The sequence below is a fragment of the Cetorhinus maximus genome, chromosome 15, assembly GCF_964194155.1.
Source record: "Cetorhinus maximus chromosome 15, sCetMax3.hap1.1, whole genome shotgun sequence".
In the NCBI taxonomy this organism is placed as follows: Eukaryota; Metazoa; Chordata; class Chondrichthyes; order Lamniformes; family Cetorhinidae; genus Cetorhinus; species Cetorhinus maximus.
Genome location: NC_135893.1, coordinates 24610408 through 24637999, shown reverse-complemented (window position 1 = coordinate 24637999; position 27592 = coordinate 24610408). Strand labels below are relative to the sequence as shown.

General features: G+C 43.5%; 1 protein-coding gene across 1 annotated transcript in view; it reads left to right on the top strand.

Moving 5' to 3' along the window:
* The window catches only part of fhad1 (forkhead-associated (FHA) phosphopeptide binding domain 1), a 125542-nt gene extending 102869 nt beyond the window's left edge, over positions 1-22673 (top strand). Inside the window, exons 29-31 of the mRNA XM_078559254.1 lie at positions 1669-1749; positions 3736-3876; positions 22533-22673. Of these exons, the coding sequence (XP_078415380.1) occupies positions 1669-1749; positions 3736-3876; positions 22533-22565 (255 nt within the window). The 3' untranslated portion in view covers positions 22566-22673. The remainder of the gene's footprint in view (positions 1-1668; positions 1750-3735; positions 3877-22532) is intronic.
* The last annotated feature ends 4919 nt before the right edge of the window (positions 22674-27592 follow it).

Genomic DNA, 27592 nt, shown 5'->3' with positions numbered 1-27592 from the left:
AGAGTGTGACTCTCACTGTCCTGTCATACTTCACTGAGCTGGGAGCACCCATTTTTTGGACAAGTCTTGAAGGCGCTGACTTTTACTGCGGTGTGGTTTCAAGGCCAAGTGGACTTTCTTCACACAAGGTTGTGATTGTCGGCAGGCTATTCAACTATAGGGGCATCCCAGCTGGGCATCTCTCCCCATCCGCCCCACATACGATCACTTTCCAGCAGGAGCCTCTGGATGTTGGATCAGCACTTGAATCTCTGGGTGATTTTTTTTCCACCTCATTAATCCTGATCAGTGTGCTACCTGAACTAACTCCCTACTTGGATATGGAAACTAGCAACTTGCTAGTCTGTTTGGTTCAGTACCACACAACACAGTGTGGGAGCTGGAGTTGAGGTCTCATTGTACAAAAGGACCAGTTGTTTGCTCCTAGCTGATCTTTGTAACTGCAGGCAGTGACCTTGGGAGTCTGTTTATCTCTCAAACGTACCAAAATTACAAAGAAATTTCAGGATATCTTATCTCCAAGAAATTTAGTTCACAGGCACATAATGTCAATCCTCTTCCCTAAATTATTTAGCCATTCAGTACAGCAGATGGATTGGTACTAAACTATACAGAGCAGAAAAGTAACTGGTCCTGCTTCGATCCCCAATCCCTATTGAAATTCTGGTCAGAGAGCCTGAGAGGCTAGAATTAGCCTCAGTGGTTCACAGCCAGTGTTCCTCCCAATTCCTATCCAAGGCATTTACTGGAAGATGTTGGTGTAGATAGTGAGTGAGGGCAGATTTAGACTGAGTTCTGATCCTGTAAATAACACTGGCACTGAATACACACAGAACACATACACAAACACTGAACACATGCAGACACACACACTGAATATACACCTACACATACAAACATCTGTACACTGAACACACACTAAACATGCGAAAGCACATAAACACTGAACACAGACATACACACTGAATATACAGACACAAAACATCCACACATTGAACATGCACACTAAACGTGCACAAGACAGAAAACACCACACTGAACACATCAGACACAGAAAATACACACACTGAACATATCAGATGCAAAAAATACACACACTGAACACACAAAATACACACATTGAACACATCAGACACACAAAATTCACACGCTGAACATACACAGACACAGACGCTGAATATGTACACACAAAACACACACACTGAACACATAAGACACACAAAATACAGACACCCAATACACATGACACACAAAATACATACATAAATAGTAAAGTCACCACTGTATGCCAATGTAACTAAGGCCAGAATTTTACGTTTAATGTGCGGCCGCGTGCTGGACCTGGAATCGCGTGAAATTGCGTGAGAAGATGTCGGGCACGCATCCCAACGTCATCACGCTCGTGTGCAACCTTACAGTCAGCGGGTGCTCACATGAGCCAGAAGTGCACCCGCTGACAATTAAGCGGGCAATTAAACTCATTAAGGAGCTAATCGTCAGCGATTTTACGTGGCCCATCCACTTTTACGGTTGGCGGACGGGCCAATCGGCAGAAGCTCAAACAAAAAAACTCAATTTGGAAAACTAGCGCAATTTATGGCCTGATTACCAATTGCGCCCAAAGTGAAAACTCTACCCTACTGACCTTATTTCTTCTGTTTGATACAGACTTTTCACTTGGAACAGTTTGAAAGAAGAGCTACAAAGTCCCCATCTCACTGCTGTGTGAAGGAGGACATTCATGGCAAGGTAAGGGCATTGGACCAAGGCAGTCAGGCTGCGGTCATGTCTGTACTTCTTGCTAAGGGGTTCATTTTACTCTAACCCACCAGCAAGAGAAACAATGGGAACAGACCAGTGAGTAAAAGATAAAATCAGACTGGGTGTAAAACAGAAGGCTAATCTGATCACTCAGTTTCCAGTTGGGGAGAGTTAGATTAGAATTATTCAAGGGACACGGTAGCATCTTGGATGTTCACATCCAAGCATGAATAAAAAGAAATACCCTTGAAAGTCAAGTGTAACATCTCAGTGGGGTGTACTTACAGGTAAAAGGGCCAAGCCCTGCATTACATTTAATGATCTCAGTGCAAAGAATATCTCCCTATCTCTGTAATTTCCTCCAGTCCTACAATCTTCTGAGATATCTGTGCTCATCTAATTCTGGCCTCTTGCACATCCCTGAAATTTATCTCTACGCCATTGGTGCAGAGGCCCTAAGCTCTGTAATTCCCTCCCTAAGCCTCCTTCCCTCTCCCCCTCTCTCTCTCCTCCTTTAAGATGCTGCTTAAAGGCTACCTCTTTGACAAAGCTTTCGGCCTTCTGCCCTAATATCTTCTTATGTGGCTCAGAGTCAAATTTTGTTTGATAATGTTCCTGTGAAATACCTTGGGATGTTTTGCTATGTTAAAGACACTATGGAAATGCAACTTTTTGTTGTTGTTGTAAAGCCTTGCAGCTTGAATGGTTCATATTGGTTAATATGGTACATGTATATTAAGTTCTAGGGGAATTTTCAGATCCTTTTCCCTTTACTCATTAACCTGCCTCTATTCCTCTATTTAAAGCCTGCTTTGTTGTGGGCTGTTTGAACAGACAGCCCTTGCCATTCCTTTGCTTTTTTTTGTCCTCTCCATCAAGCCTCTCCCAGCATTCACCCAGGAAGTGAAAGGGACAGCTAAGTGCGAACTATTTAACGAAACATCAACAACTTACATTTGAGTAGCGCCTTTCATAGAGTAAATTGTCCAAAGCTGCTTCACAGGAGTGTTAGCAGACAAAATGTGACACTGAGGCATAAGGAGGTATTAGGGCAGGTGACCAAAAGCTTGGTCAAAGGGGCAGGTTTTAAGGAGCATCTTAAAGGAGGAGAGAGGAGTACAGAGTCAGAGAGGTTCAGGGAGGGAATTCCAGAGAAGCTTAGGGCCTGTTGGGTCTATCATCTTTGTCCCCTTTATTCTACAGGGAGGTGTTTGGTCTCCTCCCGACTGCTGGCCACAGTGGCAGGTTTGGAACCAGGAACTCTGTGTGGCTAAGCACAGGCACAGACCTACAACCTTCACTTCCTGCAGAGAGGGCCCACAACATTCAACAAAGAGGGAGCAACTGGATCAAACATTTATTAAAGTACGACTGGGTGATGCAGTAGTTTAAATACCTTTGAAACCTGGTCCTATATAAAATGAGGTTGGCCTGTCTCAATCAAATTTCCAGTGGATATTGAGCCATAGGACAAAACAGCCCTTAATCCAACGCAAATAATGACAGCCTTAGGCAGGTAATAGGATGTGGGCAATGGGAAAATGTCTGCTGTGGTTGAGAGTGACACTTGGCTAAGTAAGGTGCATTTGCAGCAGCCTTGAATGGCTATTTCTATGAGTGTGTGGTTAGACAATGAGCAACAGAAGGCTCCTTGATTGTTGAGGTTATAGTGAGTGAACCTGATCTCATCCTCACCCAGTATCACTCCATGCATACCTGTACACATAGAGAAGCATGTACATTTTCCAAGCAGGGCTCCCTGGATTGTGACCTAGACTATGCAGGTGCTGCTTTATTACCTTCCCTAGACAAAGGGCTCAGGGGCCAGTTGTAGTTTGGAGCTGCTTCCCCGACGAAGGTAACTAACGCAGCGCCCTTCCTAGCCAGAATGGCTCAGTAGCACACTGCATCTGCTTGGCGGGTAGGGCGCTCACTTCTGTCCTCCTTCAGGCTTTGTTTGTGTTCTGGCTCCAGACCGAGGCTCGGAAGAAGGTGATGCAGGAGAATCTGAAGAAGAAAGATTATGAGATTGAAACTCTGAAGAGAGAGCTAAGAAAGCAGGACCAGGAGTTGTGCGACACCACCACGCAGCTTGTCAACCTCCAGAACTCTCTGGTAAGCAGACACCTTGAACTAGATTTACAGAAAGCCCAGAAAAGGCTTTGATGTTCATATGTAGTCTTTTGCATCTATCACCAAAATGAAAATTTTTACGAAGTTTAAGTTTCATCTTAAAATGTTCCCCAGAATCCAGGTTGAAAGGAAGTTTTGACTGAAAGAATCGAACTCTCCTCTCCTTGAAGTTTTCTGGGGAATCCCATGTAAAATTAGTTTGAGGGTAAACTTTATCCAGTAACCGAGGTCAAAACTGAGGAACGTTTTTGGGAGCAATATAGAGGAAGTTATACTTTCCATCCCGCTGTGCTATACATACCCTTGGAGGCCTTGATGTGGACACTAGGGGCCTGAGATGTAAGGTTCAATTCCCCTTGCCTTAATCAGCATTTCATTTATGCCAAAAACTATATGTTTAGCAGTCATACATCTTTGAGGTAAATTGGAGGAGTTACTGTGCCCATTAATTATGGACTGAACTACAAACAGTAACCCAAGGCATTGGCTATGAGGAATTAATGAGCCCAAAACTGTCAAGGAGCTGAATATTCAAGTACCTTCAATCAATGGGATAATTTCAGCATTTTCTTTGTTATCTCAATTCATATTAATCCAGCTCCCTCACACTATCAGGCTCAGTGCCAGCAACCTGTGTTACTGACTGTATCCCTGTTGCTATTAGCCCAGTTCTTTCTCGGTCTCAGTACCCCAAATGAATATTAAAGTTAATCCGAATTACTTGGTAACAATTTGGTTTTTATTGTGAATCCTGAGGCCTGAGCTCAGCCTTTAGGGACAAGACCTTTAGGGTCATTTACAATGGAAGGATAATATCAGCCATGTTGTGACAGATGTTAAGAGGAATATAAATGTTTAGGAACGGTGTTAACAACTCCACAACAGCAAAGTCGAGAATCTTCTGCATGTACATGTGCAAAAGCACACGGCCGCAGCCAACACAGGCAGCTAAAGATCCTGCTGCTGTTCAGTAGGAAAAATGAGGGGATGTTTCATCTCTATAAAACAAACAAAATAAAACCCATCCCCTTGTATCTAACAAGTTATCTGCCAATAAACTTTAATGAGCATCTCCCAATGTTTGAGGGGCGTCCCATTAGTATCATTGGTTGGGGATGTTGAGGGGAGCTGGGATCAGGATTGACCTCCAGCCTCACAACTGGTTCTGAATGGCATCTCCAATTGGCCTGTTGATGTGACATTAAACTGGAGAGTTTTCTCCCCCCTCACCACTCAGCCAAAGGTGCTGATTCTCAGTGGGGTTCAGGCTCTACAGGCACTAGTTACCCTCTGGTACCTCAAGTGGCTATCCTACATGTGCAATTAGCACTGGGAGCTCTTCAAATATGAAGGGGGAATGCAGGGGTCACTAGAGAGAGGAGGGGCCCCGGCTGGGTGATCTTTTTCCCCTGTAGGGTGGTAGGAGGAGATTCAATTAGTCCATGTGTAAATGCAGCAAGACCTGGCTGATATCCAGGCTTGAGCTGACAAATGGCAAATAACATTCATGCCACACAAGTATCAGGCAATGACCATCTCCAACAAGAGAGAATCTGACCTTCACCCCTTGACATTCAATGGCATTACCATCGCTGAATCCCCCACCATCAACATCCTGGGAGTTACCATTGACCAGAAACTGAACTGAACTAACCATATAAATACTGTGGCTACAAGAGCAGGTCAGCGACTAGGAATCCTGCCATGAGTAATGCACCTCCTGACTCCCCAAAACCTGTCTACCATCTACAAGGCACAAGTCAGGAGTGTAATGGAATACGCTCCGCTTGCCTGGATGAGTGCGGCTCCAACAACACTCAAGAAGCTTGACACCATCCAGGACAAAGCAGCCCGCTTGATTGGCACCACATCCACAAACATTCATTCCCTCCACCGCTGACACACGGTGGCAGCAGTGTGTACCATCTACAAGATGCACTGCAGGAACTCACCAAGCCTCCTTAGACAGCACCATCCAAACCCACAACCACTATTACCTAGAAGGACAAGGGCAGCAGGTAGATGGGAACACCACCACCTGGAAGTTCCCCTCCAAGTCACTCACCATCCTGACTTGGAAACATATCACCGTTCCTTCACTATGGCTGGGTCACAATCCTGGAACTCCCTTCCTAACAGCACTGTGGGTGTACCTACACCACATGGACTGCAGCGGTTCAAGAAGGTAGCTCAAGGGCAATTAGGGATGGGTAATAAATGCTGGCCTAGCCAGAGAAGCCCACAACCTGTGAACGAATAAACAAAATTGCAACTTTCATACTTGATGTGGAAAGATTAGCAGGACCATGAGGAAGAACAGAGCCTGTATGACTCTTCTTCAGAGCTAAAGAGAAGTGAAAATGTGATGAAATTTATACTGTTTATGGGAGGTGGAGCAGGTGAAGCTGGATAGAAGGCCAGCAATAGGTGGAGGGAAAGGAAAGATTGACAAAGATGTCATGAACAAAAGGACAAAGGGGGTGTTAATGGTGGTGGTAAGGGCTAAAGGAGATGTTGATAGTGGCATTAAGGTAAGAAAGCAGAATAGGAGGACAAGGGTAAGCACTCTGAAAAGAACAACATGAACAAGTAACAGATGGTTCTTGTGGGGGTGGGGTGGTGGGGAAAAAAGATCGAAAATAAGATAAAAGGTGGAGATAAAGCAATGAATAAATTAATAAAAGTGAAAATAAATAAAAGTAAAAATAAAAATATTTTTCATTGAGAACTGTTGGCGTGACATTGGCCATCTAAATTTCTCTGGTCCTCTCACCCACTGTAACCTGTCTCCTTCTGAACTTGCCGCACTCTGTTCTCTCAGGTCCAACCCTGACTTTGTCATCAACCCGCTGACAAGGGTGGTGCTGTTGTTGTCTGGCGCACTGACCTCTACCTCACAGAGGCTGAGCGCCAACTCGCAGACACTTCCTCCTACCGCCCCCTGGACCTTGACCCCATCACTGAAGATCAAGCCATTGTTTCCAGGACTGTCACTGATCTCATCTTCCCTGGAGATCTTCCCTCCACAGCTTCCAACCTCATAGTCTCCAACCCCGGACAACCCGCTTCTACCTCCTCCCCAAAATCCACAAACAGGACTGCCCTGGTGGACCGATCGTGTCAGCCTGTTCCTGCCCCACGGAACTTATTTCTTGCTATCTTGACTCCATCTGTTACTTGTTCATGTTGTCCTTTCTCAGGGTGCTTACCCTTGTCTTGCTATTATCACATTCTGCTTTCTTACCTTAATGCCACTATCAACACCTCCTTTAGCCCTTACCACTACCATTTACACTCCCTTTGTCCTTTTGTTCATGACATCTTTGTCAACCTCTCCTTTGCCTCATTTCATCACATTTTCACTTCTGTTTAGCTCTGAAGAAGAGTTGTACGGACTTGAAACATTAGCTCTGTTTCTCTCTCCACAGATGCTGTTAGACCTGCTGAGTTTTTCCAGCGTTTTCTGTTTTTTGTTTCAGATTTCCAGCATCCGCAGTATTTTGCTTTTAGCGATTTCAGAAGAGCTGGCAAAAGCACAATGGATCAAATGGCCTCCTCTTGTGCTGTTATAAGTCTATGAAATGAAGTATAAGCTAGTCAAAATTCCAGAATGCACTTCTTAACACAAAGGATGGCAAATATCTCCACTAATGTGCCAAGCAGAGTCATGGAGACACTGGCAAAATGCAGTTGGATGTTAATTAGCTGAGTGTAAATCTTAGAGTAATAATGGGTCAAAGGTCCTCTCCTCACCCGTGATTGCTCTGATGTTTTATTGTTCACTGCAGAGTAAGAGCATTGTTCTGGAAATTTCTGTATCTCATAAAGTGTGGCAGTCTGACAGGAAACAGCAAGATTAGATCAAAAAACAATTGCAACATAGGATACAAGCTGAGTGGGATGAATGGAGCTGGGTCATTGAGGTCGATAGAGAAATTGCTTTCCACCACACACAAATGACTGCCCGTGGAATGAGGGAGGTGACAGACTGAATAGGCAATATGCCTAATGAATTGGGGTTCTACCCTAGATAAAAACAAAAATAGCGGGAAAAGCTCAGCAGGTCTGACAGCATCTGCGGAGGGGAAGACAGAGTTAACGCTTCGAGTCCATATGACTCTTCATCAGAACTAAAGAAAAATAGAAATGAGTTGAAAAATAAGCTATACCATTAGCACATCCTTTAGCCAATTTCACCACCGTCAACACCCCTTTGACCTTTTGGTTATGACATCTTTGGCAATCTCTTCTTTGCCTCCACCTATCACTGGCCCTCTATCCAGCTCCACCTGTCCCACCCCCCCTCAAACAGCTTATATTTCACCTCATTTCTATTTTTCCTCAGTTCTGATGAAGAGTCATACAGACTCGAAACGTTAACTCTGCCTTCCTCTCCACAGATGCTGTCAGACCTGCTGAGCTTTTCCAGTTACTTTTGTTTTCATTTCAGATTTCCAGCATCCACAGTATTTGGCTTTTATTCTACCCTAGCTACTTCCCTTGGTTAGTAACTAGTTAGTTATTTACTTATTGCAATTAATTGCACAGTTTGTAACATGCCATGAACGTGCCATTGTGGAGATATTCAGAGAGAGATACAAAAATGACTTCCAGGAAAAGACCTACCGGTCCACCTAGCCTGCCCTACACAGTTGTGACGACTTGTGCATCGCAATCCAGACACTCTCCATCCACCCAGAACCATGTAGTCGCCTGGAAGGTATAAAGCACAGATTAAAAACTCAGGCCAATTAACAGAACAAGAAAATTGAAAATTCCTCCTTGATCCCCTTGGGCGATGAAAACTAGAGCAGGAGAACACATTAACCCTGATAAGATACCACACCTACCTCTTGTACAAGATGACCTCCACCCCAGACAGGAACAGAGCCAATTCTAGCTTGGAGAAATTCAGAGAATCTAGCATTCACTTCCCAAGCTGGTAACCAGTTTGACAGATTCACTGTTCTCTGAGAAAAGATAAAACAGCCGCTAACATCTAATCTAGTTCTGCCCATACAAATTTGAAAGCATGACCCCAGGTCCTTCCTAACTTATTTAGTTGAAATAATTGGTCTACATGTACACACAATCTGATCATTTCAGTATTTCATTAGCAAGGAAACAGGACAAGCAGGCATGGCATCAGATGCTAAGATTAGCAATGAGACAACCGCATTTAAAATCAACAAAGGTAAAATATTAAATAAACAAAACAAACTCAAAGAAGATAAATCACCTGGTCCAGACAGATTTCATTCACACATTTTCAAACTTTCTAGGGAAAAGGGAGCAGAGGCATCACTACACATATTTAATACTTCATCAGAGAGCTGTGTAGTACCAGAGGACCGACAGGTAGCTAACATTATTCCTATATATAAGAAGGAAGATAATATGTCCAGGGAACTGTAGGCCGGTCATCTTCACGTCAATGATGTTAAAAATATTAGAACCCCTGCTAAAGGAGAATAGAAGAACATCTAGAAACCAGAAGTTATATTAATGAATACTCAGCATGGATTTCAAAAGGGACAACTTTGCTTGACTGACCTCATTAATTCGTTTGAAGAGGTAGAGAGAGTAGGCAATGGTAATGTAAGTAGAAGTAACTTATCTAGATTTTCAAAAGGTAACACATAATAGGCTAATGAATAAGGCCAGAGAATGCAGAGTCAGGGGACGAGTAGCAGAATGGATAACGAGCCGGTTTTATAACAGAAAGCAGAAAGAGACTAGGGGAAAAGGGTAGTTATTCAGAGTGGCAGGAGATGGGAAGTGGTGTTCCACAAGGATCAGTGCAGGGACCACGGTTGGGTCATTGTTCACAATTGTTCATCACTGTTGTGCCAAACTGTTGGGACCAGTTTTAGAAAGAGCATGAAGGGAGAGAGCGGCAGGCTTTGCCGACAAAAGCTTGGCCAGTCTGTGTTTCCAGGGCAGACTGACCACGTTCTGAGAAAATCAGAGTTTGACATCCCAGGGAAACAGGTAAGTGATTGGTCGGTGAGTATTTTTCCCGTTTCCCTTCCAAAACCCAGGTAATTTATTAGTAATTGCAAGGTTTAGTAATAGTAATGTTTATTAGCAGCAGTAAAACTTGTTAGTAGTCGGTTTTATTAATTATAAACTAACTAAGAAAAATAAATTAACATGTTATAAGGATGGCAGGGCAGGTGATGTGTTGTGGCTGCAGTATGAGTGCGTTGGTGGACACCGGTGTGATCCACGGCAACCACGTCTGCAGTAAGTGTCAGCAGCTCGAGGAACTTCTGCTCAGAGTTAATGATCTAGAGGCCAAATGACAGACACTGCAATGCATCGGGGAGTGGGGGGAAGTTACCTGGACGCTTTATTCCGGAGGGCAATCTACCCTTTAGGATAAGGTCATCCATGGTCAGGGGCAGGAGGGTGTGACCGCAAATGAGTCAGGTAAGGGGATCAAGAAGGTAGAAATGGAGGAGCCTCAGCCCTTGCAATTGTCCAACAGGTTCAAGACTCTTGCAGCTTGTATGGATGAGAGCAGGAGCTGCAAGATAGATGAGCAACTGACAATGGCGCAGGAAGCCATTCAAGTAGGGGAAATAATTAGGAATGTTGTGGCAGTAGGGGACAATATAATCAGGGGAATAGACACGGTTTTGTGAGAGCAAGAGCCCAGAAGGTTGCATTGCCTGTCCAGTGCCAGGGTTTGGGACATTTACTTGAGAGTGTAGAGAAACCTGCAGTGGGAGGGAGAGAATCCACTTGTCGTCATCCATGTAGGTACATGAATAGGACTAGGAAAGCTGTTCTGCTTAGGGATTATGAGCAACTAGGGGCTAAATTAAAAGGCAGAATCTCAAAGGGAATAATCTCTGTACATTGCCTGAGGCACAAGCAAATTGGAGAAGAATAAATAAGATTAAAGAGATGAATGTGTGGCTCATAGACTGGGGTGGGAGAAATGGCTTTCAATTAGGGAGAAGTGGGAGCTGTACTGTTGGGATGGTCTTCACTTGAACCATGCTGGGACCAGTATTCTGGCAAGTCGCATAACTAGGACGATAAAGAGAGCTTTAGACTAAATATGTGGGGGAAGGGATCAAGTGAGAGGAAATGTGATAAATTAAAAGGAAATGATAAGATAAGAGAGCAGGGTAGCGATTTGGTTAATGATAACAGGAAGGGACAGAGTGTAAAAACTTAAGAGTGGACCAACAGATAAGGCCAGAGATTGCAAAAATAGTAAAAAGACAGAGTTAAAGGCTCCATATCACGCATTGTGCAGCATTCGTAACAAAATGGATGAATTGTTAGCACAAATAGAAATAAATATGTGTGACCTGATTGTCCTTACAGAGTCACGGGCCTGAATTTTTGGGATGGCAGGGTTTTGTTTCCCACCATCCAAAGAGTCGGTGGGGATCCAACTGTCCCGCAGCCAATTTATGCTCCAATGAGCGTTAATTGGCTGCACGTGGGACTTTCGCCCCTCACTCAGAAGGAAGCCCCGCCTTAGAGAGCTGTCAGCTAATCTGATTGGCCGACAGCTCTCCAGCCCCTGCAGTGACAGTGCTGCGGTGGGCAAAAAAGGAAGTTCAAGAAGACGTCAAGGACCAAGTCCGGGAACCAGAGGCCCAGGTAAGTTCAGGGGGTCCCAGGGCAGGCAGGGTAGGGAAGGCCTGACAGGGCGGGGTGGGAGCACAGTGGAGGGCAATCAGGGTCTGGGGCGAGAGACCTGAGGGGAGGCCATTAATTGGCCACTTAAGGCCCTCAATTGAGGCAATGGCAAGCTTCCCGTCCAAGGCCTTGCCCGTCCCAGCATAAAATCGTTGTGTGGTCGGGGCAGGCGGGAACCTGGAGGGAATCTTGTCCCTTCAATTCACTGGTGGGGGAACGTAAAATTCAGGCCCATGGTTCCAAGGCTGGGACCTAAACATTGAAGGGTATCTGACATTTCAGAAAGACAGGAAGCTAGGAAAAGGTAATGGGATAACTCTGTTAATTAAGGAATTAAGGATGAAATTAGGGGAGGCAGTGATGAAGTGGGTAGTGACACTGGACTAATAATCCAGAGATACAGTCTAATGCTTTCAGGACATGGTTTGAATCTCATCACAGCAGCTGGTAGAATTTAAATCCCATTAATAAAAATCTGGAATTAAAAGCTAGTCTAATGGTGACCATGAAACCTTTGTCGATTGCTTTAAAAACCCATCTGGTTCACTCATGCCCGTTAGGGAAGGAAATCTGCCGTCCTTACATGGCTTGGCCTACATGTGACTCCAGACCTACATCCACATCAATGTGGTTAACTCTTAACTGCCCTCTGAAATGGTCTTGCAAGTCACTCAGTTGTATCAAACTGCTACAAAGTCTAAAGGGAGTGAAGTCAGACGGACCACCCGGCATCAACCTAGGCACTGGAAACGACAACAGTACACCCAGCCCTGTCGACCCTGTGAAGTCCTCCTTACTAACATCTGGGGGCTTTTGCCAACATTGGGATACCTATCTCACAGACAAGTCAAGCAACATCCTGACATAGTCATCCTCACAGAACCATAACTTACAATGTCCCAGACACCATCATCATCATCCCTGGGTATGTCCTATTCTACTGACAGGACAGACTCACTAGAGGTGGTGGCACAGTGGTAAACAGTAGAGAGAGAGTTGCCCTGGGAGTCCTCAACATTGACTCTGGACCTCATTAAATCTCATGGCATCAGGTCAAATATGGGCAAGTAAACCTCCTGTTGGTTACCACCTACTGCCCCAAACCTCCCCCCCCCCCCCCGCCTCCCCCTCCGCCCTCAGCTGATGAATCAGTACTCCTCCATGTTGAACACCATTTGGAAGAAGCATTGAGGGTGGCAAAGGCACAGAATATACTCTGGGTGGGGGATTTCAATGTCCATCACCAACTGACCAAACTGGCTGAGTCCTAACGGACATAGCTGATAGACAAGGTCTGCGGCAGGTGGTGAGGGAAGCAACAAGAGGGAAAGACATACTTGACCTCATCCTCACCAATCTACCTGTCGCAGAGGCATCTGTCCATGGCAGTATTGGTCGGAGTGACCACCACACAGTCCTTGTGGAGATGAAGTCCCATCTTTACATTGAGGATACCCTCCATCATGTTGTATGGCACTTACACCATGCTAAATGGGATAGATTTTGAAAAGATCCAGCAACTCAAAACTAGGCATCCATGAAGCCTTGTGGGCCATCAGCAGCAGCAGAATTGTATACAACCACAATCTGTAACCTCATGGCCCGGCATATTCCTCACTCTACCATTACCATCAAGCCAGGGGATCAATCCTGGTTTAATAAAGAGTGCAGGAAGGCATGCCAGGAGCAGCACCAGGCATACCTAAAAATGAGGTGTCAACCTGGTGAATCTACAACACAGGACTACTTGCATGCCAAACAGCATAAGCAGCAAGTGATAGACCGAGCTAAGCAATCCCGCAACCAATGGATCAGATCTAAGCTCTGCAGTGCTGCCACATCCAGTTGTGAATAGTGGTGGACAATTAAACAACTAACCAGAGGAGGAGGCTCCACAAATATCCCCATCCTCAATGATGGGGGAACCCAGTACATCAGTGCAAAAGCCAAAGCTGAAACATTTCCAGCCTTCTTCAGCCAGGAGTGCCGAGTGGATGATCCTTCAGTCTACTCTCAATCATCAGCAAAGTGATGGAAAGTGTCATCAAGAGTGTTATCAAGCAGCACTTACTCAGCAATAACCTGCTCATTGGTGCTCAATTTGAGTTCCACCTGGGCCACTCAGCTCCTGACCTCATTATAGCCTTGGTGCAAAAGAGCTGAACTCCCAAGGTGAGGTGAGAATTACTGCCCTTGACATCAAGGCAGCATTTGACCAAGTGTGGCATCAAGGAGGCCTAGCAAAACTGGAGTCAATGGGAATCGGGGGGAAAACTCTCCACTGGTTGGAGTCATATCTAGCACAAAGGAAAATGGTTGTGGTTAAGACCAAAAGACCATAAGATGTTGGAGCAGAAGTAGGCCATTTGGCCCATCAAATCTGCTACGCCACTCAATGAGATCATGGCTGATCTGATAATGCTCAACTCCACTTTCCTGCTTTTTCCCAATAACCCTTGATTCCCTTACTGATTAAAAATCTGTCTATCTCAGCCATAAATAATGAATAAACTTAACCCAGTCTCTATAGCCCTCTGTGGTAAAGAATTCCACAGATTCACTATACTCTGAGAGAAGAAATTCCTCCTCATCTCTGTCTTAAATGGGTGACCCCTGACTCTAAGATCTTGCCCTCTGGTCCTAGGCTCTCCCACAAGGTGAAGCAACCTCTCAGCATCTACTCTGTCAAGCCCCCTTCAAATCTTGTATGTTTCAATAAGGTTTTTCTAAACTCCAATGAGTACAGGCCCAACCTACTCAACCTCTCCTCATAAGAAAATCCCTCCATGCCCAGGGCCAACCAAGTGAACCTTCTCTGGACTGCCTCCAATGCCAGTATGTCTTTCCTTAGATAAGGGGACCAAAACTTTTCACAGTATTCAAGGTGTGGTCTAACTAGTGCCTTGTATAGTTTTAGCAAGACTTCCCTATTTTTATACTCCATTCCCTTTGAAATAAAGGCCAACATTCCATTTGCCTTCCCTATTACCTGCTGAACTTGTATACTAGCTTTTTGAGATTCATGCATGAAGTCTCCCAATCCCTCTGTGCTGCAGATTTCTGCAGTCTTTCTCCATTTAAATAATATTCAGCTCCTCTATTCTTCCTGCCAAAATGCATAACCTCACATTTTCCCACATTATATTCCATCTGCCAAGTTTTTCCCAATCACTTAACCTGTCCATATCCCTCTGTAGACTCTGTGTCATCCTCACCATTTGCCTTCCTATCTATTTTTGCATCATCCACAAACTTGGAGATAGTACATTCACTTCCCTCATCCAAGTCATTAATATATATTGTAAATAATTGTGGGCCCAGCACTGATCCCTGTGGCACTCCACTAGTTACAGGTTGCCATCCTGGAAATGCCCCCCTTATCCCTACTCTCTGACTTCTATTAGTTAGCCAATCCTCTACCCATGTTAATATACAACCTCCAATACCATGGGCTCTTATCTTATTAAGTAGCCTTATGTGCGGTACCTTATTGAACGCCTTTTGGAAATTACATTTACTGGTTCCCCTTTTTCTATCCTGCTTGTTACCTCCTCAAAGAATTCTAATAAATTTGTCAGGCATGATTTCCCCTTCATGAAGCCTTGCTGACTTTGCTTGATTATTTTATGATTTCTAAATGCTCTGCTATTACATCTTTTATAATAGACTCTAACATTTTCTCAATGACAGATGTTAAGCTAACTGGCTTTGATTACCTGTTTTTTGTCTCCCTTTTTGAATAAGGGCAGTTTTCCAATCCTCTGGGACTTCTCCAGAATCTAAAGATTCTTAGAAGATTACTACCAGTGCATCCACTATCTATGTAGCTACTTCCATTAATATCCTAGGATGGAACCCTTTAGGTCCAAGAGACTTATTGACCTTTAGCCCATTAAATTCCCTAGTACTTTTTCTCTAGTGATAGTTAATTTATTTATTTCTTCTCCCACTTTTGCCCCTTAATTATTTTTGGAATGCTATTAGTGTCTTCTACCGTGAAGACTGATGCAAAGTATTTATTCAACTCCTCTGCCATTTCCTGGTTCCCCATTATTATTTCCCCAGCCTCATTCTCTAAGGGGCCCGTGTTCACTTTGGCCTCTCTCTTCTTTTTCATATATTTACTTGTTGGAGGTCAACCATCTCAGTCCCAAGACATTGCTGCAGGAGTTCCTCAGGGTAATGCCCTAGGCCCAACCATCTTGAGTTTCTTCATCAATGACCTTCCCTCCATCATGTCAGAAGTGGGGATGTTCGCTGATGATTTCACAATGTTCAGTGTCATTTGCGACTCCTCAGATACTGAAACAGTCCGTGAAAGCAAGACCTGGACAATATTCAGGCTTGGGCTGATAAGTGGCAAGTAGTATTCATGCCACACAAGTAGCAGGCAATGACCATCTCCAACAATATAGAATCTAACCATCTCCCCTTGATATTCAATGAATCCCCCACTATCAACATCCTGGGGGTTACCATTGACCAGAAACTGAACTGGACTAGCTATATAAATACTATGTCTACAAGAGCAGGTCAGAGGCTGTGAATTCTGCAGAGAGTAACTCACCTCCTGACCCCCCAAAGCCTGTCCATCATCCACAAGGCGCAAATCAGGAGTGTGATGGAATACTCCCCACTTGCCTGGATGAGTGCAGCTCCAACAATATACAAGATGCTCGACATTGTCCAGGACAAAGTAGCCTACTTGATTAGTACCTTAACCACCGCAATGAACATCCACTCCCTCCACCACCGACGCACAGTGGCAGCAGTGTGTATCATCTACAAGATGCTCTGCAGCAACTCACCAAGGCTCCTTCAACAGCACATTCCAAAGCTGCAACCTCTACCGCCTAGAAGGATGAGGTCAGTGGACGCATTGGAGCACCACCACCTGCAAGTTTCTGTCCAAGTCACACACCATCCTGACTTGGAACTATATTTCCATTCCTTCACTATCACTGGCTCAAAATCCTGGAACTACCTTCCTAATAGCACTGTGGATGTTCCTACAAAACATGGACTGCAGCGATTCAAGAAGGCAGCTCACCACTACCTTCTCCAGGGCAATTAAGGATGGGCAATAAATGCTGGCCCAGCCAGCGGAGCCCATATCCCGTGAATGAATTTTTAAAAACTGTATTGAGAGGTGATCTTCGCTTGAAGGAGCACAATGTAGAATCTGGGTAGAGATAACAAATAGTAAAGGTACGAAGTCACTTGCGGGGATAATTTACAGGCCCACTTACAACAGTTGCACTGTAGGATCCAGTATACAGGAAGAAATAAATGGGGTGTGTAAGAAAGGTACTGCAATATTCATGGGAGACTTTAATCTACATGTAGATTGGGCAAATCAGATTGGCAAAGGTGGCCTAGAAAATCAGTTCATAGAATGTATTGGGGACAATTTCTTCGAGCAGTATGTTCTAGAATCAAACAGGGAGCAGTTCATGTTCATGTGCAATGAGACAAGATTAATCAATAACCTCATAGTAAAGGAGACTCGAGGTGACCGCGATCATTAAAATGATAGAATTTCATGTTCAGTTTTAAGGTGAGAATTTTGGGTTTAATACTAAGTGTGAAAACTGAATTGCCTACAGTGAACTGGAAAACTAGGTTAAAATGTAGGACAATAGAGATGCAGTGGCAGACTTTTAAGGGGACACTTAACTCTCAGCAAAGATTTATCCAATGAGAAAGAAAGACTTTTTGAGAAAGATGCATTCCCCGTAGCTATAAAAGGAAGTTAGGATAGTATCAAATTGAAAGAAACACTGTATAAAGCTGAGAAGATTAATGGTAGGTCAGAAAATTGGACTGATTTTAAGAACCAGCAAAATGTGATTAAAAATAATAAAGAGGGAGAAATTAGAATATGAGGGAAAGCAAGCTAGAAATATAAGAACAGATGGTAAGGGTTTCTACAAGTATTTAAATAGGAAAAGAATAACTAAAGTGAGTTTTGGTCCGCGAGAGAGTGTGTCTGGGGAAATTGATGATGGAAAACAAGGAAATGGCGGAAGGGTTGAACAGGTATTTTGTGCCTGTAACTAGTGGAGTGCCACAGTGATCAGTGCTGGGGCCTCAACTATTTACAATCTAAAATAATGACTTGGATGATGGAACCGAATACATGATAGCTAAATTTGCCAATGACATCAAGATAGGTAGGAAAGTAAGTTGTCCAGTGGAGGTACAGTGCCTACAAGGGATATAGATAGGTTAAGTGGCTGGGCAAAAATTTGGCAGATGGAGTATAATGTGGGAAAATGTGAACTTCTCCACTTTTTCAGGAAAAATAAAAAAAGTCTATTACTTAAATGGAGAGAGAATGCAGAACTCAGTGGTACAGGGGGATTCAGGTGAGGTACATGAATCACAAAAAGTTAGTATGTAGGTACAAGCAAGTAATTAGGAAGGCAAATGAAATGTTGATATTTATTGCAAGAGGAATGGAATATGAAAGTAGGGAAGTTTTAATGCAGTTGTGCTGGGCCTTGGTTAGACCACCTCTGGAGCACTGTGCAGAGTTTTGGTTTCATTTGATAAAAGATAAAATGGCATTAGAAACAGTTCAGAGAAGGTTCACCCAACTCATTCCTGGGATGAGGGGCTTATCTTATAAAGAAAGGTTGAACAGTTTGAGCCTATACCCATACAAGTTTAGAAGAATGAGGGGCGATCTTATTGAAACATACAAGACTATCGACCCTCTGACAGAAAAATTCTCCTCATCTCTGTCTTAAAAAGCAGGCCACTTATTCTTAAACTATGTCCCCTAGTTTTAGCCTCCCCCAGAAGAGGACACATCCTCCAGGTATCCACCCCATCAAGTCCCCTCAAGATTTTATATGTTTCAATAAGATCATCTCTCATTCTTCTAAACTCAAATCACTATGGCCCAACCCATTCAACCTTTTTTCATAGGATAAGCCTTCATCCCATGAATGAGTCAAGTAAATCTCCTCTGAGCTGCTTCTAAAGCAGTTATATATTTTTCTTTCAAATAAGGAGACAAAAACCATTCAAGTACTCCAGATGTGACCTCACTAAGGGCCTGTACAGCTGCAGTAAAATCTCCCTACATTTATATTCCATTCCTCTTGCAATAAAGACCAACATTTAATTTGCCTTCCTAATCACTTGCTCTACCTGCATTCTAACTTTGTGATTCATGTACCAGCACACCCAGATCCCTCCGTATCACTGAGTTCTGAAATCGTTCTCTATTTAAATAGTATACCGCTTTCCTATTCTTGCTGCCAAAGTGAAGTTCACATTTACCCACATTATACACCATCTGCCAAATTTTTGCCCACTCACTTAACCTGTCTATATCCCTTTGCCAACTCTCTACCTCCTTTTGACAACTTGCTTTCCTACCTCCCTTGGTGTCATCAGCAACTTTAGCTACCATACATTATGTCCCTTCATCTAAGTCATTGATGTAGATTGTAAAGGGTTGAGGACCCAGCACTGATCCCTGTGGCACTCCCCTAGTTACAATTTGCCAATCTGAAAAAGGCCCATTTAACCTTACTCTCTGCTTCCTGCTAGCTAAACAATCCTTTTATTTGTGCTAAAATGCCTTTTGGAAATCTAAGTATACCACGACTGCTGGTCTCCTTATCCACCTTGAATGTCACTTCATCAAAAAACTCTAATTGATCAGTTGAACACGATTTCCCTTCACAAAGCCATGTTGTCTCTGCCTGATCATATTGTGATTTTCTAAGTATCCTGTTATAACCTCCTTAATAATGGATTCTAGCACTTTCCCTATGACAGATGTTAGGCTAACTGGCCTGTAGTTTCCTGCTTTCTGCCTTCCTCCTTTCCTAAATAAAGGTGTTACATTAGCTATATTCCAATCCGCTGGGACTGTTCCAGAATCTATGGAATTTTGGAAGATTATAACCAATGCATCTACTATCTGTGACACCATTTATTTTAAGACCCCAGGATGAAGGCCACCGGGTCCTGGAGACTTGTCAGCCTCATAGTTTTCCAAGCATCTTTTTCCTGGTGATCGTGATTATTTTAAGTTCATCCCTCATGATTATCAAGTATCGTTGGGAAGTTTTATAAGTCCCCTACCGTGAGGGCGGACACAAAATACCTGTTCAACGCCTCCACCATTACTTTGTTTTCTGTTATCAATTCCCCAGCCTCACTCTATTGAGGACCAACATGAGCTTTAGTTACTATTTTCCTATTTAAATACTTGTAGAAACTCTTACTATCTGTTTTTATATTACTAGCTATCTTTCTCTCATACTCTTCTTTCTGCCTCTTTATGATCCTTTAAGTCATTCTCCCTGGTTCTTAAAATCTGTCCAATCTTCTGACTTACCATTAATCTTTGCAGATTTGTACAGTGTTTCTTGCAATGTAGTACTATCCTTAACTTCTTTACTTAGCCACGGATAATGCATCTTTTTCATAGTCTTTCTTTCTCATTGGGATAAATCTTTGCTGAGAGTTATTCAATATCTCCTTAAAAGTCTGCCACTGCAACTCTACTGTCCTAACCTTTTAACCTAGTTTCCCAGTTTGCCTTAGCCAGCTCTGCCTTCATATCCTCGTCGTTCCCTTTATTTAGATTTAAAACACTAGTCATAGACCCACACTTCTCCCTTTCAAACTGAACATGAAATTCTATCATGTTGTGATTGCTAGCACCCAGAGGCTCCTTTGCCATGAGGCTATTGATTAATCTTGTCTCATTGCACATTGCCAGGTCTGGAATAGCCTGCTCCCTGGTTGGCTCCAGACCCCACTGCTCTAAAATATTGTCCCAAAAACACTCTATCTCCTTAGCTACCTTTGCCAATTTGATTTACCCAATCTACATGTAGATTAAAGTCACCCATGATTATTGCTGTGCCTTTCTTATGGATACCAGTCATTTCTTGCGGTATGCTCTATCTGATGTATATCTATATGATCTACTGAACTGATTTCATCCTTAATTAACAGAGCTACCCGCCACTTTTCCCTAATTTCCTTTCATTCTGATATGTCAAATACCCTTCAACATTCAGGTCCCAGCCTTGGTCACCTTTCATGCATGTCTCTGTAATGCCTATCAGGTCAGGTCTTATATATTTATCTCTAGCTGTATCTGTGCTAACAATTCATCCTTTTTGTTACAAATGCTGTGTGCATTCAGATACAGGGCCTTGAACTCTTTTTTTTTTACTAATTTTGCAATCTCTGGCCTTATCTGCTGGTGCGCTATTACAATTGTATGTTCTTTCTTTTCCTGTCACACTCTGGTACTCATTACCCCAATTGCTGCCCTGCTGTATTACTTTGTTGTTTCCCTTCACTATATCTCCTCACATGATCCCACCACCACCCCCACTATTTAGAAATTCGAACTCCCAGTTATTAACTGAATTATGCCACAAGATTTCACATTTTAAACAAAAACTTAACTGTACAAGAGTTAAACAAAGCAAGTACCATACCTAATGATACCATATTTCGAAAACATTTATTCTTTAAACCCGAAAATATCAACTGAACACTTCCCAAACAATATTTATTTCCATCCAAGAATTCTGCTATTCTTTACAGGATGTTGAGGGTTCCTTCACTTCTCCTGGGATCACACCAGGGTGTGCCACAGCTCTCAGGAATTCACTTTGATTCTCTTCAGTGCTCCTGCTATTAACCAAGGTATGAGGTCCTTCCACCAGCATCCAGCTAGATGACCCTCCACCTCTCCTTAAATACCTCACAAATGTGGACACCCCAGCTCGAGCATGGTCTTTACTGTTTTCTTGTTCAGTAACTCCAACATCAGAAAACACTCTTGTTTTCTGATAGCCCTCTGCTACTGGTCTACAGCTGGCAGATTCTCTGTCTCTTAACTTGTCTCAAAGCTGCTTCAAGTTCCAACTGCTTGTTTTAAAGCTGGTCCCAAACTGACTCAAACTTCAACTGTCCGTTTCTGTGAGAAATCACACAGATAAACCCAAAACAAAAAAATACCTACCTGTAATCTATCCCCATGGCAACATGACACACCTTGGATGTCCCAGTTAGAGATTTAAACTAATTATCTAAAATTACCAAATGTTCCTTTTGTTCTGGGAAACCATATGAATAATTTAGACAAAATAAAAGCAAAATATGCAGATGCTAGAAAGCTGAAATAAGAACAGAAAATGCTGGAAAAACTCAGCAGGTCTGGCAGCATCTGTGGAGAGAGAAACAGAGTTAACAGTTCACATCCAATGTGACTCTTCATTAGGACTTAATCATTTAAACCCCTTATGGAGACAGCTGTAGATATCTCGTCTCCACAAAGAAACTTAAAAAAGGATTGTCCATTGTTTAGATTGTGCCACTTCCAATTCTGACCTTATTAAATAAATATTAGACCACCCTTTGAGTTGCAAATACTTTAGGTCTGTTTACCGGCTTCTCACCAGGTGCTTTTTCCTTTATCTTACATTTAAAAATTTCAATCCCCAAACTCAGTTATATCCCTTAAAACATATGAATGAAGATATTATGGATGAAGAAAAATCACCCTGGTTTCCCATTCCTGATTGCTATCCCATGACCCCCTGTTGGACATTAGGGAAGGACAGAATTGGGCTTTACCCCCATGGTCAAATAGCTCGTTACCAACATCCACTGTCTACACTCAAATAATGGCCACATTGGTGAACTGCTGAATCACTGCTGCGCTCCCAAACTGTATCTCAAAAAGAGTGAGCACCTTCAGGAAAGGAGAGGGGAACAGAACGTCGTTTCAAATGTATTTTTTGAAAAGTCTTTATATATAGCACGGGTGCAAATCTTCCTATAGCTCACTCTCTGTTTTCCAGCGCCTGGGTTGCATATCTTGTGACTGTGACCATTAAAAGTGAGAGTCTGTTCCCGTTGATTGTGTGATCCTGCTCTCTGTCAATATTTTGTAACACGAAGCCTTATTCAATGGTTTTCTTTCCCAGGAGATGAAGCAGAGGCAGCTCCCCGAAGAGTGAGGGATGGATCATTCCAGAATATGCTGAAGCCTCCACACAGACTCACAGCACACCCTGGGGAATCCTTTTCCGTTTGACAAAAAGTCCATGTCTCCATGGTTTCTTTAATTTGACTTGTCATAAATTAATATTGAATATTGTCAAATTCTTTTTAAGAGGAAAGACTTGCATTTAGCTAGTGCCTTTCATGATCTCAGAACGTGCTTTACAGCCAATGAAGTACTTTTTCAAGTAAATCACAGTTGTAATGTCAAGAACTTTTATAGAAAGTCTACTCTTAATTGAATGTTGCTTAGTTCAAATTATTGGATAGTTCAATTATTTTTAAAATGCAGAATTCTGAGCATTAGTCTGTATTCCCAGCCTTAGTGTCCCACTACTTTATAAAGGAGCTGGGGTCCAAGTCTTTGATGTCAGATACCTGACTTTTCTCTGTGTCCGTTGGAAATGGCTGTAACACAGGTCTGATACCTTATGGCTCTCCAACAGGGGTCCAGCAGAATGCGAGTAAATGTTAAAAGGTGAGAATGGGACTCTGAAGGCCAACAAACAATGCCTCTCTCCAATGGCACAAGCATTAACATAAAAGTGCCTGTATTTATGTTGCCAGATGGATTGCTACTGCCGCCCTGTCTTGTTTTCTCAGTCAGTAATTCAGTCACTATTATGTGCAAACACACTGTGTGTTCCTCTGCAGAGAGACAGCCGTAAAACGAGAATTAATTGTGTTTAACCCTGTTACAGCTGGGTGTGGGGGCACATGTAGGGTGAGGGGGCCATTGGGGGAGACTTATCATGTTCAATCGTCCAAGCTAGTTTGTCACGTTCCTGCTTCCAGGCAAGCAACATCCAGCTTGCAATAAGTGACATTTCAAATTGGAGACAGAAGGTTCCGGAGGCGTCATTAGAGCGAGCCCCAGTTAGATGAAGCAAACTTTTGTTTGTAGACAGCGGAGAGCTGATTAGAATCAGGGATCTGGACTGACAGTGCTCACAGCGCTCAGAACATAATCTAATTATGTTGGCAGAGATCAAATTCATTACTGAGGCTAAATGGGTTTTATTCATTGGTTTGCAGAGGATAAATGATGAAATGTTGGTTTGTACGCTGTGCTGTTTGATAGAAGTGGCTCTATTCTTGGTACTATGTTGGAGCAGAAATACATAAAGGGAGGGACTTTGGATTTCTTCCTGAATTCCTGACCTCAGTCACGTCGCTGTGTGGAAGGCAGGTCCTTAATCATAGAATGGTTGCAGTACAGAAGGAGGCCATTCAGCCCATCGTGTCAGTGCCAGCTCTCTGCAGTAGCAACTCACCTAGTCTCACTCCCCCATCTTTACCCTGTAGCCTTGCAAATTTTTTCTCCTCAGATAATGACCCAATTCCTTTTTGAAAGCTGTGATTGAATCTGCCTCCACCACACTCTCAGGCAATGCGTTCCAGGTCCTAACCACTCTCAGCATATACAGGTTTTTCCTCATGTTTCCGTTTCTTCTTTTGCCAATTACCTTAAATTGGTGCCCTCTGGTTCTTGATCCCTCTGCCAACAAAAACAGTTTCTCCTCATCTACCCTGCCTAGACCCCTCACAATTTTGAACACATCTATTAAAACTCCTCTTAATCTTCTCGAATGAGAATAACCCTAGCTTCTCCAATCTGTCCACATAACTGAGGTTCCTTATCCCTGGAATGATTCTTGTGAATCTTTTCTGCACCTTCTCTAATGCCTTCACACCCTTGAAGGGGGTGATGGGACATTAGCAGCGCAGGTGCCAAAATACCTCAGGAGCAAATTCAGCAAAAATTCAGGCCTGGGATTGAGGCCCGTTCCTCAAAAAGAGAGAGAATAAAACACTGTCAGCAAATATCTATGACAGTATTTCAAATGGATAAATAGCAAATTATTTTTCTTAGCCTGTAATTGAAATCCAGGGACTAAAATACACCTGCACCCCCCCCACCAAATTCCAGTCTTGAATATTAATTTTTAAAGTGCCTCCCCCCTATCCCCAGACACGTGGGGTAGAGTTTGCTGGTTGCCTGTGTTAGTGACATCATAAACATGGTCACGGAGTTTTCCGCTGTCAGGATTTCCTGGGAAATTGTAAATGTGTTATGAAAGAACTAGAGGAAATTCCCATGAGTACATTTACAATGCCCACAACACTGTGACCAGGGCAATTCCTCCATTCAAACAATGAACAGCCCAATTCTCAGGAATAACCCTGGACAAGGTGGAATGGTGAAGCTCCCCAGGTCCCTTCCACAGTGTGTTCACCATCTCTTCCTGCAGTGAGCTCACTATCTCCTCCCTTCCTTTGGCGTGTTCATACTTTGAGGAGGAGATACACAATGGAGGCCAGCCACATTTTTGGAAGAGGGGTGAATGTTGAAGTTGATTCTTGCTGCGTCAATGTGAATTATCATAGAGCAGCTTTATCACGGTTGTCTGGAAGCACTTCACAGCCAACTGAGCACTTTTTGGAGTGTAGTCGCCGTTTTTATGTTGGAAAGTGCAACAACCAACCTAAACACAACAGGGCCCCAGAAACAGCAAATGAGAGGAATGACAGAGGCTTAGGACTTAGTTCGAGGATGGTCTACATCTGGGCACAGTGCACAAGATGAGGATAAAAATTTCAACAACTTCAGAGCACCAAAGATGTTATGGAGGAAATTCTGTAGGAGGAGCCTCTGAGTTCAAATGAACTCAGTCAGTGTTGAAATGCTTCTCTGCAGTTCTTAATGCAGCTTCATTATACTGTCAAGTTGAATAACTCTTTCCAGCTGATACCACAATAAATTCAGGATTACTCTTTGCTTTAAACACATCCCTTTCTATCCTGCTATCTATAATATATTAATAACCATATATGATCTCGCACATCTTAATTCTTATGTCCACATTAATAATGGAAACTGCCTTGGTAAACATATCACTACAATTAAACCCAGCCCTGGTGGAGGTGCTGGGGCCTCCCTTGTGGGAGTGTGTAAGAGATTGTTGGTTACAGTGGATGTTCTGTCCTTTAAATTTAGAAAGTATGATGGATGGAAAAAGACTGAGATCATAGAGAGACTGGGGTGACAGAGACTGTGGGCAAAATTTTCCTTCTGTCGGGGGGGTGGGGGGGAGTTGTGCCGGGGCAGGCGGGAATGAGCATGAACCAGATCGGCGCCCCCGATCGGGTCCACACCACCATTTTTCGTGGGCGGGCCAATTAAGGCCCGCGCAGCGTGACATGCGCCCGGAAGCAGAGGTGCCTCAGGGAAATTAGTTTATGATTTAAACATTTAAATAAAGAAATTAAAAACTTTTAAAACGTGTCCCCTCATGTGACAGTGTCACAGGAGCTGGGACATGTCAATGAATTTTTAAAAAAATTTTATTGAATTTTTAAACACTTCATGAAAGCTCATCCCGCCCATGGATGAGGCTCCATGAAAAACGCGAAGGCCGCCTGGGCTCTTCGCCTGCCCGTCAACCTTAAGGTTGGACGGGCAGCTCATTTTATTAATTCAGTTAGTTTTTAACAGGCCTTAATAGGCCTTTGGCAGTTTGGCGGTTGTGCAGCCGTGTTGGCTGTGTGCCCACCGAACTGAAAATCTAAATGACGCGCGATGATGTCAGGACGCCCGCCCAACGTCACCACGCGTCATTTTACACGTCGGCAAGTGGGCCCCGCCCCCCACTCGCCGACCTGAAAATTCTTTCCTGTGTGTGGGAGAGCAAGCTTCGCCTTTCTTACTATTTGGTTCACTTACAAAACAAAAATATCCATAGAGTTTTCAGGCCCACTAAATGGAGGAGTGACAAAGGCCTGGATTTTTACTGGGAGGGCTGGGAGAGGTCTGCACACGCAGAGTGGTCAGGGACATGGAGTCCCTTCTGACCGTAATGGCAGGGATTTGTTTAAATAAAACTCCCTGGAGTCCCGTTTGACACCCAATCATCTGATCCACAAGCTGGGGAACACAGGGAATACACAGTAATTGGCAGGCAGGATCCCATGGTAACAATCCCCAGCAGTCAGTGGTAAGAGGGGGTTCCAGTACGTTTGCAGTTGGCGATTGGGGGTGGCTGGAGATTTCTTCACAATAGGGTTGCCAATCCTCCAGGATTGGCCTGGAGTCTCCAGGAATTGAAAATCAAACTCCAGGACACTGCTGTGTGCAACCCTGGAGAAAAATCAAAAAAATCATCAAGATATTAAAAACTATTGTGTTTTTTTCGTTTTCTTCGAACCTTTCTCTTTATCAGATATAAAAATATTGAAAATGGGATGTGGGTGGTGGGGGCGGTGGGGGGGTGAAAGATATTTGGTTGACAGTCAAGCATCATCCAATTAGGTAATGAGTATTTTTGCTTTCCAATTGGTATAGGAAGGCAGTATGTTATAAGGATGGGTATACTGGCTGACTAATGGCTGGAGCGTGAGGGAAAGTCATGTGATGAAACCCCCAGGAATACATTTAATCCCAGCTGGCAACCCTATCTCACAATCAGGGGAGGGTGGAGCTGGGGAGCCCAAACACTCCCGGTGGGGTCAGGAGGGGAAGTGGGGAAGGCAAACCTGCTCCACCTGACCCAAAAGGTGTCCTAAGAGAAGGACAGCCGCCTGGCAGACAGTGCCGAACTCCCCCTGGCTTGACATTCATACAACATGGCCCCTGTCTTCTTTTCACAGGATCCTCATCAATGGCCTCAATCTCTACCATTAATGTCATGGCGGCTGGAAATGCGCTGGGTTGGAGGCATGATTTTGATTTTCAAGAGATTAACCCCTCTTCCTCCCTGTCCCGGGAGTGAGGGGTTAAAACTGAGGCGGGAACGTCCTTCCTCGTTCTATTATTTTCTTTTACAGAAAAACAGAATTTAAGATTTACTTTGATAGGAAATAAAGCCACTTTGAGGGAAACAGAAACAAAAGGGTGTGAAAGAAGGGGAAGCGAATGGAAAATTGTGGTGAAAGACAAGGGTGGGGAGAGGATACACAGGTTGAGCCAGTTATTTAAAGGAATAAA